The 14,787-nt window shown below is 55.6% G+C and overlaps 1 protein-coding gene across 11 annotated transcripts in view; it reads left to right on the top strand.

Moving 5' to 3' along the window:
- Positions 1–14,787, top strand: part of SIPA1L3 (signal induced proliferation associated 1 like 3) — a 161,039-nt gene that overhangs the window by 139,774 nt on the left and 6,478 nt on the right. For 8 of the 11 annotated variants that reach the window (XM_078145812.1, XM_078145806.1, XM_078145811.1 and 5 more), the window contains 4 exons: positions 35–256; positions 6,549–6,714; positions 8,358–8,559; positions 9,880–10,092. In XM_078145812.1, the coding sequence (XP_078001938.1) occupies positions 35–256; positions 6,549–6,714; positions 8,358–8,559; positions 9,880–10,092 (803 nt within the window). Of the gene's footprint in view, positions 1–34; positions 257–6,548; positions 6,715–7,023; positions 8,334–8,357; positions 8,560–9,879; positions 10,093–11,405; positions 12,194–14,787 lie in introns of those variants that run through there. The other 3 variants (XM_078145814.1, XM_020978877.2, XM_078145815.1) reach the window with 3 other exon arrangements.

Here is a 14,787-nt window from a genome sequence, read left to right as displayed (position 1 = left end):
AGGCTGATTTCAAGTTTGTTTTGTTTGTTTTTAGTAACGTGAGCTCCAGAGCCGCCTACCCCACTCAGGTTTACAAAACGCCAGCAACGGAGAACGCCAGGGCCCCTCCGCTGGCTCAGCCCACCCCCTTCCAGCTGTCTGCCTCAGTCCCCAAATCCTTCTTCTCCAAGCAGCCTGTATGGAATAAGTACCCCACCGGATGGAAGAGACCGGAGGAGCCCGCCCCTCGGCCCCTGGCCTTTTCTGACCCCAAGAAGTAAGCCTCTGACCTTTTCATTTCTTCAAGGACATCTCAGGATGTGCCTTTCCCCTGGTTTGTAGAAGGCGTCACGATCAGACCTGCTGTGGTTGGGGGCTGGGCAGAGAGGCCAGTGTGAGGCTGGAGTTTGGCCCTCACGGCCAGGGCCTTGGCAGGCTCTGAGAAGGCAGAGGGAGGACAGCCGGGAGGCGGGGGGGGGGGGGGCGCGCGCAGCATTTTTGGTGGAATTGACCTCAGTGAAATACCAGTTGTCCTGGCATTGGCTTATGGTTTCCAAAAGCACTTTTGTTTATGCTCTTGGGGGTTCCTTAGCAGCCAGGTGAGGTGGGCAGGGCAAGGGTCACTCTCTATGGGCTACAGACTGTAAAACTCAAACCTAGAGAGAGGATGCTTCTCCTAGGGTTGCACAGCCAGGGAGAGGCAGAGCACAGTTCCAGGGGTCTTTCTGCATCCCTCCATTGCCCTCCGGGTCTGGGTACCCAGTCACCTCGTTAGCCCCTTAGCATTAGCACCAAACTAGCCTTGGTGTGGAATTGTGCAAGCGCAGGGCCCTGGGACCCAGTGGAAATCAGGCAGCCTCAGCGCCCATCAGGACTTCATCCCAGACCCTGGCATTTTGGAAAGGGTAAGCAATCATTCCACGGGGTGAGTCAGAGCCAGGAGAGGAGACGTACAGGGGAGCCCACCAGACATTTCACAGAATCGTGGGATCTTGGAGCAGAAAGAGGCCTCAGAAGAAGGCAGAGGAGGCCGGAGAGGGTACCTGTGTGGCAGCAGGACAGTCAACCAGGCAGGCACTCAGTAAGCGCCTGCTGTGTGCCAGGCACCGTGCCAAGTCCTGGGGATACCACAACAATGGACCGATCCCTGTTCACAGGGGGCTCACATTCCAGTGGGGGAAGGGACAAGGACGTAGACACCCAGGCTACTTGGAAAGAGAAAGGAGACGGCGTAGTCTGGTGGGCGGTGAGGCAGGACAGCCTTTGGGGGGAGGGTGGGTTTGAGCAGAATTGAAGGAAGAGAAGGAATGCTGTGAGGCAGAGAAGAGGAGGCCTGTGCATCAGCCAGTGCAAGGATGTGGACGCACGATGTAGTGAAAAGGGGCCGGGAGTTTGCTGAAAGGTCTCGGCTTCAGTTGAAGCCCCAGCATCAGTGGGCCATGAGTGGCACTCACCAGTCAGGGAAGGCTAGGTCTGGAGAAGTGACAGAGGCAACAGGGTTAAGGTGTCCGGGTGATGGTCAGCTAACACTTCATCCAAGGACCGAATGGAGCAATCCGTCATCTGGCGACAACCCTGGTTTAGCATAGGCGTTATGGCGTGATCTCACAGAGCCGGACCATGGAAGAGCGTGCCACCTCTTCAGCACTAGGGAGCACAACCAAGTTAAAGGGCCTCGACCAGCCAAGTCATGCTGAGGGTACTTAGGGAGGAAAACGGAAGAAAAATGAAGATCTGCAGGTTTTACAACAAACTGTTTATAGCCATCAAGAGCAGAGAGCGGCCATAATATGAACCACCGTCCAAGTCTAGGGGGTGACTTTCTGAAGAGGATGGCACAGAAATGGGGCTAAAGAGAACAGAGATGGGGAAGACAGCCAGATTGGACCAAGTGTGCGTAGAAGAGGTCCATAATCGAGGTGACACAATTGTGGGGACATTGGGGATCGATTCCCAAGGTAGCCAAAGGATGTCAAAATGCCAGTGTCATGAAAAGCTTTTTTATAGCTGTGTGAATACCAGAAAAAGGCAACCAGGAGAACCCCAGCAACCACTAAGCGATACGCCTCCCTTCCCTTCTCTATAAAACGTTTGAGCGTTGTCTACACGTGCATCATGGTCGTGAAGTTATGCAAGGCATATTCTGGAGCAAGCCACATCTGCCATCACGTAGTGACTGAAAGACATGCAGAATCCCAGCACTCCACTGCTTCCGCTCGGCTGATCATGAAGAGAAAACCTGTTTGTTCGAGCAGAAGGCCGCCTTCCAGTCTCTCTTCCAAAGAGGTGTCTCCCGTCCAGATGTCGCAGTGATCCAAGTTGTTCTGAAAGGGCAGAAATGGCCCTCTTCACTGTACTGATCATAAACGTGGGGGAAGGCATAAAATAAAGCAAGGAGTTGTTTATGTTGTTCGGTTATTTTTTAGTCGTGTCCCACTCTTCATGATCCTATTTAAGGTCTCTGCCATTTCCTTCTCCAGCTCATTTCACAGATAAGGAAACTGAGGCAGACAAGGTTAAGTGACTTGCCCGGGGTCACATAGCTAGGGAGTGTCTGAGGCCAGATGTGAACTCTGGTCTTTCCTGACTCCAGGTCTGGTGTGCTATCTGCTGCATGAGCGACCTGCCCTCTAAATCAAGGAGACCTGCTCTCAAAAAGGTGTTTACTGTTAAGATGGAAAAGAATCTAACACAGAGCCAAGTCCAAGAGAGATTGCCCACATTTGGATGCTTTGGTCCGTGCGTGACATTGGGCTTCATTGGGGTTCATCCAGAGCTTCCTTAAAAGGAATTTAGCCTAACCATCCACACAGGAAAAACACAGTGGAAGAAAACACCTGCTATTCACATGATGACATGCAGTTGCATGGACAGCTCCTGGGTCCTCTCATCATGGTGCCCATCTTTGGCAGACAGAACAAATGGAAGTGAGTTAGGCCCACAAAGAGAAAGCTGGCCTGCCTCCAGTCATTCACAAGCCTCCCGGAGCTTTTCCTAGAAACAGAGGTCCATCATTTTTCCTCCAGTAAACTGCTAGTGTCCTCTGATTGCAAGTGACTGGAGGATTAAACATTAGTGTCACCCAGAGGTGCCGGCAGTGGAGGGACGGGCCCACAGTGAAAGTTCTTCAGTGTGCAGGACAGCACCGATAAGAGTCTGTGAAAAAGGCCCAGAATCAAGGGTAGTCATTGTGAGAAACCTGCGGTCAAGCCAGGATGGGATGGAAGGGATGACCGTGTGCCCCACCACCAGCCTCATGATGTCAGGAAAAGTGGCCCCTGGGTGCAGGGCTGGAAGAGAGGGGCAAGGGTCACACAGGCGGGCCCATCGGGTGGGCTACAGCTGGTACCACTGGGAGGAGCACCCGCCTCCAGGAGACCACAAAGCCCCTTTGGGGCGTTGGCACGTTGGTGATGTGGCAGGTGGACAGCAGGACGTCCGGGCCAAGCAAAGTAGATGGAATCCCCTGGGAGCTCTTCAGATCATGGACGAGGTCATACCCTGGCTCTTCTGGCTGAAGAGCCCCGCTTCCTCCCAATGAGCCTCTCTTGTAGGGGCTGCAGTCACCTCCCCGTCCTGACTGCTCCCCAGGGTGGGGGCCGCGGTCACCTCCCCGTCCTGACTGCTCCCCAGGGTGGGGGCCGCGGTCACCTCCCTGTCCTGACTGCTGTCCTCCTCTGGGCTCCTTCTCACCCCGTTCCTAGTATACGCTGCTCATCACTGCAGGTGGTCCTGGTACCCTCTTCTCTCTGGTCCCACCGCCCCTGGAGGACCGTCATTCCCTCTGTTACCACAGCCTGGGCTCCTGCACAAGTCGGCTGCCCCTTCCATTAGCGCGGACAGTGACATTTATCTCCTCGGAAGTTTCCGTGGGTTCCCAGCCAAGGCTGTGGGGAGAACAGGACTGAGCTGGGTGGTGGATGCCTACCACTGCGGTCCAGGAGCCCTGACCTAGGTCTCTGGGGACCAGCCCAGGACCCGGTACTCGGGATGAATGAGATCAAAGGTCTGGGCACCGGGCAGCCGTCTGCAGCTCCTTGGCTGAGACAGCAGATGTCTCCCTGCACGCCCATGTGAGCACCTCTGTGCACCAGAGCTCTGCCTGCTGGTCTCCTGAGATCCTGGGAGAGCTGGGCATTGCAGAGCCGGAAGGCAAGAAGGCTGGGGCTGGGTAATCCTGAGCCCCTGCCAAGCAGACAGACGGACGCTCCGTGTGCAGGGGCCCAGCGAGGAACGATTGTTAGCATCTCTATGGCACCTACCGTATGCTGGGCACTTTGTAATTATTCTTTTAGTCAATTCCCAACAATTCTGGGAGGTGGGTGCCACTCTTAGCCCCATTTCATAGACGAGGAAACTGAGGCAGGCAGAAGTAAATGACTCGGCCAGAGTCACCTAGCTAGTAAGTGTCTCAGGCTGGATTTGAACTCTGTGCCCTGCGGCTGCCCTCAGGCTGCTCACAAGCCATTCAGCCCTTCTTCCTCCCAGATGGCAGCGAGGTCAGAGAAGCAGTCACCACCTGGCGGTGGGCAGTGTCTCTGGTAGGCTGTCACTGTGTAGGGCATGAGATGCATTTGCTGTGATTGTGCGGAACAGACACCTAATTTGCTTAATTAACCTGGCCTGAATGGGAACGTCCCCCGGGGGGACCAGAGACACTGAGGGAGCTGTCGGAGCCCAAGCCCAGCCTCCCGAAGCCTCCTTCGGCGACCCCACCTCCCGAGCCCACCTGGCAGCCCTTCCAGCCCACTTGGGTTTGATTGGCTTCTCTGTGGAAGAGATCAGGGGCTGGCATGCCCTGCCGCCTCCCCTCGGGACAGGATTCTGGGAAGCGCTGAGGAGACGCGGGGCAGGGAGGGGGAATCTTCTGCCAGGATCTGCTGAGAGGGAGCGTCTCCAGTTTTCCCCTCTCATTTTCGGGCCACAAGAGGAGAGATGGCGCAGTCAGGGAGGCCCTAGGCCTACGCTTTTCATCTGGTGGGGGATGAGAAAGAGCCAGCTGCCTTATCTTTCCCTTTTTAAAGTCCCAGTGCAGGCAATTGAAAAATTGCGCTGGGCTCTCCCAGCCCCTTTGGGCTTGAGACGGTTCATTTCTTCTACCCGGTTTCTAGGTCACTTCTGTGCCTCGTCAAAGGCTTTGTCGTTGAGCACATAAATGGTAAAGCCCGGCAGTCTGTCGGTTCTCAGATCCTTTTCTGCTCCACCGTTGTCATGCTGAAATCCGGCCGGGGCCGGGAAAAGAAAGCAGAGATTGTTTCATGTTGCCTTGGGTTGGAGCCGAGGAGAGAGGGGGGCCTTGTGACCTGGGTCCTGGGCTCAGAAAGCTTGACTTTTGATCTGGAAACACTCTTCCCCTCTCCCAGAGAATCCAGCACACAATCAGATGTGTGTGGAGCCAGCTTTGTCATTGTGGAGAGCTAAATCAGTCCTCATTAGCTCAGCTCACACTTCCCTGCGAGGGAGGGCAGTCAGATCGAAGCTGCTGCCTACATAGGTCGTGATAGGCCTTGCGAGCCCTGTCCACGGTGGTCCCATCCCCTTGGACTAGCGCTGCAAGGGAGCAGACCGCTTATTCCCTGAGTGGTCTCTGAGTGGATTTCCTGCTCCTGGCCTCTCCTGTCAAGGAGTGGCTGCATGAGCCCTTGCTGTGGGTGGGCTTCAAGGGCCCTGTCCAACATCCAGCCCCCAGGCTTACCACTTAGAGACACTTCGCAGGCCAGGTGTGTTTGAGTGGCTCATTCTGGCTTCCCCCACCGTGAGAGGCAGCCACGGCCAGAGGGCCACGTCACCTGCGTGGCTGCCCAGGCTTTGCGGGGAGAAAGTGGTCAGTGAGCATCCCCTGCGGGGGAGCAGTGGGTCATGCCAGGCCATGGCGGCCTCCTTGGGGAAGGGCAAGGAGCAGTTCCCCCCATCTCTCCCCAAGAGCTTCAGGGGGACACCCCTGCTCAGGGGCCGCTGTCTCAGTCCCTCCTTTGGTCCTGCTGGCCTCTGCCTGATGAGTGGCCCGGTCCACACTTGCTCCACAGCATGGCCAGTGCCACCCCCTCCCCCTGCTCCTCCACCAGCCTTCTCTCATGATGCCACGGATCCTTCAGAGACCTGGGGCTCACCCCAGCCCACCCCCATGCTCTGTCTGCCTGCCTGCTCCAGCTCACTGTGTCTCTTCCCCCTCCCCCACCCACCCCAAATGCTTCTTGTCATTAACTCCTCCCATCGCCAGGAAAGCAGGCCGTGAAATGGGTCTCCCTTCTCTACCACGTCTCTGGATGCTAGCGTTTATGTAATGCTTTCTAGTTGGCAACTCCGGGAGGAAGGTGCTAGTATTATCCCCATTTTGCAGACGAGGAAACTGAGGCTGAGTGAGGTTAAGTGACTTGCCCAGAGTCACAAAGTTAGTAAGTGCCACAGGGCACATCTGAACTCGGGTCTTCCTGACCGCAGGCCCCGCGCTCTGTCCACTGAGCCCCCAGCAGGATTGGGGAGGGAGCCATCTCTGCAAGCCAGAGGCAGCTAGGGAGGCAGGGAGAGAGGCCGGGCACCCCGCTGACCCTCTCCCTGGATTGTTTCAGGCAGATCGACATGAGCACAAAGAATGTGTTCGGGCAGCCCCGGCTAAGGGCGTCCCTGCGCGATCTGCGCTCACCCCGGAAGAATTACAAGTCAACCATTGAGGATGACCTCAAGAAGCTCATCATCATGGACCCCCTGACCCCAGAGCAGGAGCGGGACTCTTCGGTGAGTACGCAGGCCCGCCCCACGGGGTCCCCGTCCCCAGACCCGGCGGCCTGGGTGGGCAAGGCACGAGCTTTGGAGCCTCCTCGGCCTGGAAGCCAGCGGTCCCAGCCAGGCTCAGTCCAACCCCGGCTGACCACACACCCTCCACCCCCAGCCCCTTGCTCGAGAGACAGCCTGCGCCTTGAGTTTATCGTTGCTTGGGTTAACTAGGAAGGATGGGAGTTTCAGGGGGGTTTGGAACCGGGTGGTCCAATTGTCTGTGATGGGAGAGGAGGATTGAGATGAAGGCCGATTGCTGTTTGATGACAGGCTCAGCTAGAGGCCAGCTACTACGTGCCTCCTTACACCATTCACCACAGACATTCAGGCAGAGGGACTGGTCCCCAAGCCGGAAGCAGAGAGGGCATGAAGTGTAATCTGCCAAGCAGCAGCTGGCCCAGGAGGGGTTTGCTGGGTACCAACGGTGGGGCATGAGGCATTCACCAGCCGAAAGCGTCAGACCCAGGCCCGGCCCTGGGGACCTGACAGTCTAGCTAAAGAGACACACTGTGTGTCCACCAAAGAACAGCCACTGTCCTAGACTTTGGAGCTGGAAGGAATCTTACAAACACACTCTCCCTTCTCCCTTCTGAGATGGAGGGCCCTGGCGCTAACAGCCAGCAGATAGCGGTCCCTCTGGCTCCTTCCCCCTAAGCAGCAGATAAAGAGGCTAGACAGAGCAAAGGTGAGAGCTTTGGCCCCCCACTTCTGCAGTGCCTCTAAGCTTGGCTCTTCCCCACAACAACCACAGAGGCATCATTAACCCCATTTGATATATGAGGAGAGCGAGGCTCGCAGAACGAATGTGACATACCTGGGTTCATAGACACAGCAAGTAAATGCCAGAGCTCAGATTTGAACCCAAGGCCTGTGAGCTTGAGAGGGAGGCAGGAAGGGCGGTTCTTGTGCAGGAGCCAAAAATGGGGCCAAGCTTTGAAGGAGGGATTTGGGGAAGGAGAAGGTGGGGGCCTCACCTGGCTGTTGGCGGTGGGGCATGGTGGGGAGCAGTCAGAGGAAAGGTCGGTGAGTACATTGGATGGGCTTCCAGGAGGGCATCACACGCCTGCCTGAGACGTTTGGAGACAAAGCTGAGAAGAAACCCAGGCTCAGGTGATCTGCATTGTCCCATGGGCAGGGAGAAGGGCCCCGTAGACTGGAAGCAGTGCTCGAGAAGGGCCAGTGCCTGGGGGGAGACTCGGGAAGAGGTTGGCACAGAGCTTAGGCAGGAGGGAAGGAGGCCTGTCCAGGCCTGGACTGAGGGAGAGAAGGAAGGAAGTCTGTGTTAGTGCCTACGATGGCACTCTGCTAAGTGCTTTATAATCGTCTCATTTGTCTTCACAGCAGCCTCTTGAGATAGATCCTCATTTCACAGTTCAGGAAACTGAGGTGAACAGAAGTAAAGTGACTTGGCCAGGGTCACACCACTAGGAAGTGTCTGAGGCCGAATCTGAACTCGGGTCTTGCTGACTCCAAGCCTTGTGCTCTGACCTCTGCCCCCAGCAGCCTCTGGCAGGGGGGTTGTGGGCAATGGCTGGGGAGTTGGAACAGGCAGGGCTTGGGTGCTTGCAGGGGCTCTGACCTCGTGCTGTCCTCGGCTCCCACAGTCCCCACAGAAGGCGCTGCAGAGGACCCTGTCTGATGAGAGCTTGTGCAGCGGCCGGCGGGAGGCCTCGTACTCAAGCCCACCCTGCTTCGAGCCAGGCCTGCCCAGCGACGTCCTCTTTACGAGCACGCTGCCCTCCCGCCGGCAGCACCAGCACGCGCATCCGCTTCCAGCCAGTGGCAATGGCTTCCCTGAGAAGAAATGTGAGCACATTTTGATATTGGCCCTGGGCTGGGGGGTGGGGGGCAGAGGTGCTTCTGGGGCTCTTTTTCTCATTAGCTCAGTCAGTCATAGGCTGATTCAGCCTGCAAAAGCCTGGTCCAGAAGGTGGAGGACAAAGGCATGAACACTGGCTGGGAATTGATCCTCGGGCTTGGCAGAAGACTTGATCCTGGCCTCATCTCTCCCTCTGCTTTCAATCTCCACATCCCCCCACACCCCGTTTTTGTAGGCTTCTTTAATCGTGGGAACCCTGGTGGGGTAGGGGTGGGGGGCAGATCTCTGAGCACAGGGCCCTGGGTCCCTGCAGCCACCGTGACCTGCGTCAGACCTCTGGAGATTCAGGGGGTGGACAGGATGGTCTCACCAGGCTCAGATTTGACATGAGCTGGCCTCACAGGAGCTTATTCTCAGTCTCAGGAGAATAAAAACCTCTGCTAATATCTCAAGCTCCTCAAAGTTTCACTATTTCTCTTTGATCTAATATGACAGTGGCTTTCCAAGCCAATCAGAGAACTGGCCAAATCTGGACAAATGGGAATGTGGGGGAGGGGCTGCCTCCATGAGGGGTCTGGAATGGTGGGGAGAGAAATCCCTGAGGGAGGGATTTGTTGGGGCGTCCCTGCAAGAGGTGCCCACCAGGAGCAGCCCCCTCAGCCTGCCTAAAGGTGGGTGGACTGAGCCCTGGACCCCATGCCTCTAGGCAGGTTAGGGACGGGGAAACCAGGGAAGGATTGAGGAGGGCATCCTTGGAGGGGCCTCCTCAGGCAAGATGGAGGTGAAGAGTAGGATTGTGGGAAGGATCCCACATAGGGTCATAGAGAACCAGCCCATCTGAACCTGGCTGGCCTGGCATCCTCGGTCCCGTCCTGGCAAGCTGCAGCTGAGGGAGGCCTCTGCCCAGCACTGGCCCCGGCAGAGAAAGAGTTAACGTGGAGCTGCCTCTCGCCTGCCCACTGGGCCCCAGCACTCTTCCCCTTCTGGGCAGCCGCCTGTGCTCTCCACCTGATGGAGGGCCCTTCTCTTGCCCACGTGGCTCGCTTGGAGGGGAGCCCTGCCTGTTGCTAACTATTGGTTGCTAATGAAGGACCCTCCAGTGCTCGATGGCCCTTGTGGGAGCACAAGAATATAAGTCCGAGGGCAGCCGTCTGAGCCGCTGACGAGTGTCCTGATGAGCACAGCGGCCCGAGCCACCGCTCTGCTCTAGTCCAGGGGGACGGGGACCCTGAGAGGGCCAGAGGCAGGGCCCCCGCTGCCAGAGACAGAAAGGGTCAGGTCCCCTCGGTCTGTTTGTTACTCTGCAGTCCCACGAGCGGTGCCCAGGTCAGTGCCTTCATCCAGCCCCCCCCCACACACACACTCTGTTTGTCCAGCTACCATCTCTGCCTCGGAGCTCTCCTTGACTGACGTGAGGGACCGGCCAGTGAGGCGCCTGGACCCTGGCATGATGCCCCTCCCCGACACTGCCGCTGGCCTGGAGTGGTCCAGTCTGGTTAATGCCGCAAAGGCCTACGAAGGTAAGCTCCCCCTCCTCCCTTTCTTGTCTCCTCTTCCCTGGGCAGTGAGCAGCACGTTGACTGGCTCTCCCCGTGAGGTGCCCGCCATGTCGCTGTAGACAAGTCACTGCTTTTCTAGAGCATGTTGTTCCAGATCCAATGGATGCAGCCCGTCCTGTCCCCAGGGGAATGGTCTTTGAGTTCCCAGGTGTAGTAAGAGCCTCCAGGAACACCTTATCCTGCTTTCAGTGAATACACTCGTCTCCCTCTGGGTGCTCCACTGTTGGAGTTCTGTAGGGCCTTTTTTGGGTGGACTGAGTCGACAGTGGTCAGACTTTACCCGGCCCCTATCACTTTTATTTATTTTTAATTTCTTTTATTATTTTTTAAATTTTATTAACTTATTTTGATTTGTCAACAATCACTTCCATATGCTTTTGAGTTGAAAATTTTTCTCCCCCCGCCCTCCCCAAGATGGCACACAGTCTGATATAGGCTTTACATTTACATTCCTATTAAACAGATTTTCACATTAGTGAAGTTGTAAGTAAAAATTAAAACCAATAGGAGGAACCATCAGAAAGATGAAACAAAACTCAACAGAAGAGAAAAAAAATGATAGCAATTCAACTTCCATAGTTCTTTCTTTGGATGTGGACAGCTTTTTCCATCCCAAGGCCTCTGGAGATGTCTTAGATCTTCGTAATGCTGAGAAGGGTTCAGCTTAACAATCTTAGTCATCGCATAACGTGGCTGTCATTGTATACAAAGTCCTCTTGGTTCTGCTCACTTCACTCAGCATCAGACCGTATAAGTCTTTCCAGGTTTTTCTGAAGTCAGCCTGTTCATCATTTCTTATAGCACAATAGTATTCCATTACATTCATATCCCACAACTTGCTCAGCCATTCCCCAATGGATGGGCATCCTCTCAATTTCCAGTTCTTTGCCACCACAAAAAGAGCTGCTGTGAATATTTTTGTACATGTGGGTCCTTCCCCACCCCACCCCCAACCACTTTTATAGGAAGGAAACAGGCTTTTGCTAAGCAGTTACTCTGTGCCAGGTACTGGGCTAAGCACTTTACCAATAACCTCTCATTTATCCTCAGAACAGCCCTAGGAGGTGGGTACTGTTTTCATGCCCAAATTTTACAGTGGAGGAAACAAAGGCAGAGAGAGGTGAAGTGATTTGTCTAGTGTCATACGGCTAGTAGTAAGTGTCTGAGGCTGGGTTTGAACTCAGCTCTTCTTAACTCCCAGTCCAGCACTCTGCCCACTCGGGCACACTTATATTTGAGGTAAAGGAAGGAGTAATATGAGTTTATCTCTGCAGTGGCTCACCGAGCTGGAGGACATCCAGGGTGACCTGCTCAGCCTGAACTAGCCTGAGCACATCACCTCCCGACCCACAGGCCGTTCCCTGAAGAGATCTCTTGAGAAAGGCCTGCCGTGAGACCCCAGAAGATGGCGGAGTAAAAGCAGTGACTTGCTTGAGCTCTCCCCCAAACCCCTCCAAATACCTGTAGAAAATGGCCCTAAACAGACACCGGCACTTCAGGCCAGCCAAGGAGGGGGAGAGGGGAGTTCTGGGGAGGGTGCGGGAGCAAGGCACCGACACCTGTGAGCCATGGTGTACTAGTGTGGGGCCGTGGGGAGGGTGCCTTCTGCCTTGGAGGCATGATCTCCCAGGGCTGTGGGCAGACCTGTGGAAAGCTTATGGAGCTGACTGGGGAATCTGCATCAGATTGTCATGAGCAGACAAGCTAGGCCACGTGGCCTCACTTAGTATCCAGCGTCAAAATTCAGGGGTTGTCATAGAGCACTGGCCCTGGAATCAGGAAGGCCTGAGTTCAAATCTGACCTCAGACACATAACACACACTAGCTGTGTTACCTTGAGCAAGTCACTTCACCCCATTGCCTAGCAAAAACCAAAACCAAAAAAAAAAAAAAATTTCAGGGATTGTCTTTCAGTGGCCTGAGGCCTCATCTCCTGTTGTGTCTTTGGGAGCCAGCCCTGCATGGACGACCTGTCCCCTTCCACTGGTTCTCCCTGGTGTGGAGCAGCCTCGTTCAGTTCCAAGGGATCTGCTGTGGACCAGGCCTAACCAGGCCCAGTACAGTGAGTCAGATTCAGGATTAGAATATAGGGAGACACTCTCGGACCATAAAATGTAATAAAACACTTCATTGATAAGATTTTAAAGAATATAATTCCTGGTTAAATAGGTTACTAGCTCAGATAAAATGGGACGCTCCATCCCTGCCCCCACACCCCAGCATTTGACTGTGGCACTCGGCAGCTCTGGACCAGAAGGGCATTCCTGCAGGGGAATGTGAATTCTGCTAAAATCACAGACACCAGCCCACCTCCAGTAGGCTGAGCCTTTATGCCTCGGGGGCTCAGAAGCCAAACTAATTGTGATCCCCCAAACAGCCCTTCTTCCCATTTACGGGAAGCCAGCCCAGTCCACGTAAAGCAGGTGCCATACTCCTTCACAGTGGATCTACACAGCCCCCAAAGCAGCATGTCCCCCGCAGCTTCCTGGGATCCCCAGGCCTATCCAGATTAGCATCCGGCATCCCTGGCTGAGAGTGAAGCGTCCCAGAAGGCCGTGCCATCGGCCAGACCTCAACCTGCCGACCCCTCAGCTGCTGGTGCTGTCAGAGGCCATCTGAGGAGACCTGACCTTGTGTTTTTCCACCATCCGTTAGTGGGCATCTTCAGCAGCTGATATTTCTGGATTACCTGTTGGGTTTGGGCCCCTAGGGTCAGCTGCTCCGGGAGGAAACCGGACAGAAGGCCAAGATAATTCTATTCGCCTCAGATATCTATTAAACCCCTACCACTGTCCCAGGCCCTGTCCCCAAGGAGTTTATACTCTACTACACATAAGTAAATACTAAGTACATAAGGGCGGCCAGGTGGCGCTGCAATGGATGGAGCACTAGGCCTGGAGTCGGGAAGACCTGAGTTCAAATCCAGCCCCAGATACTCGCAGTGTGACCCTGGGCAAGTTGCTTGACCCTGTTTGCCTCAGTTTCCTCATCTGTAAAATGGGCTGGAGAAAGAAATGGGGGAAACCACTCCAGTACCTTGGCCAAGAAAACCCCAGATGGGGTCATGGAGAGTTGGTCATGACTGAAGCCACTGAACAAGAAGAAAATGAGTATTTTCAGGAGGGAGAACACTGGCTGGTGGGATGGTGTCGGGCTTCACATAAGAGGTGGCCCTTGAGCTGTGCTTTGAAGGAAACTAAGGAGGCAGAGCAGGCGAGGAGGGAGTCCATCGTTGGCAAAGGCATGGAGGTGGGAAATTTAATGTCATGTAAAAGCAGCCGCACGCAGGCTAGTCCCACCGAGTCACTGACTTTCTGGTTCAGTGGCCATCGAGTCCGTCCTGTCCCTGCAGTGCCATCTGCAGCGTCTGTCCCCAGCAGGGCCGCCGCCTGGACTTTGCCTGGAGGTGCCCGGAGAGAAGGCACGTGGTTCTTCCCAGGGCAGCCCACCCACTTCTGCCCGCTTCTCGTGAAGAGGTTTTTGTCTTGTGCCCAGCCTGAACTCTTCTCGGATTCTCCTCCCCGCTCTCCCCACAGGGCCCAGGCAGCACAGTCTTCTCACCCTTCCGGTCATTGGACCATCGTGTCTTCTTTCAGGTGTTCCCTTGATGGCATGAACTTGCAGCCTTTCCCCACACTGGCTGCTTTCCAGCTTACCAATGTTTTTTCTATAATGTGAGGCCCAGAAACAGTCAGAGCATGGTTGGACTGCCCCATCCCTAGTCCCGGTCATTAGATTTTTCTTGATGTAGCCTCAAATCACTTTGGCTGATGGGGTATGTGGTCCACTCTTACCCCAGGATCTTCCTTAGTACACCAGCCACCTAGTCACACCTCCCAATCTTACACTTGAGAAGCTGATTTGCTAAAGCCTTTATATTTACTTCTGCTCCCAGGCTGGCAAGCAGGTGAGAAGTGGGCACAGATAATTATAATACCAGGGCACATTAGTAAGTGCCACGTAAGTGGTTAGAAACCAGGACATGAAGAGGAAGTAAGCTTCCATCTCTTCCCTACCTGCCTCTCTCCATTCTGTTCTGGAAACTGCCCTTTCAGGTCTGACAGAGCGCACAGCCCCCTGGGGGAATCTGCCCCAGCCTGTCAGACATAGCTGCCTCTGGAGGAGCCCTGCCCTGGGCCTCCTCCTCGAGGAGCTTCGGAGAGAGGGCCTGGCATGAGCCCTCCTCTGCGGAGGAGAGACAGAGACAGCAGGGCAGGGCCGCCCGGCCTTGGGACCCCCACAGTCCAGGAGGAGGGAGGCAGGCGGGCAGGGTCCGTGCAGGTAGGAGTCGATTCCCTGCCTCACCTGGCAGGGCTGGGTTGGCAGGTGCTCCCTGATGGCAGAGCCATCCCCTGAAGCTTCCCACGACCTTCCCTTCACTGCTTGCCCACCTTGCTCCCGACGTTCTAAAGGGGGCCAGCCTCCTCTGTGCCTTCCCCGGCTTTATTTGAATGGAGCTGTGCCTGTGGCCTGGAGATGCTGCCTTCATGCCAAGCACTCCCCTCCTTCCCTGCCTGATGGGGGCTGGGCCTTGCGTGTCCTCCAGCCGGGGGAGGGGGAGAATCGAGGCGCTCTCTAGGCCTTGATGTAGGCCTGGGGCAGGTGGGCCCCGCTCTGGCCGCAGTCTCGGCTGGGACGAGAGAAGCCGGCGGTGGC

This window comes from Phascolarctos cinereus, unplaced genomic scaffold (assembly GCF_003287225.1).
Source record: "Phascolarctos cinereus isolate Bilbo 61053 unplaced genomic scaffold, phaCin_HiC Scaffold_726;HRSCAF=1367, whole genome shotgun sequence".
Lineage (NCBI taxonomy): Eukaryota > Metazoa > Chordata > Mammalia > Diprotodontia > Phascolarctidae > Phascolarctos > Phascolarctos cinereus.
This window is presented reverse-complemented; position numbering and strand designations above follow the sequence as displayed.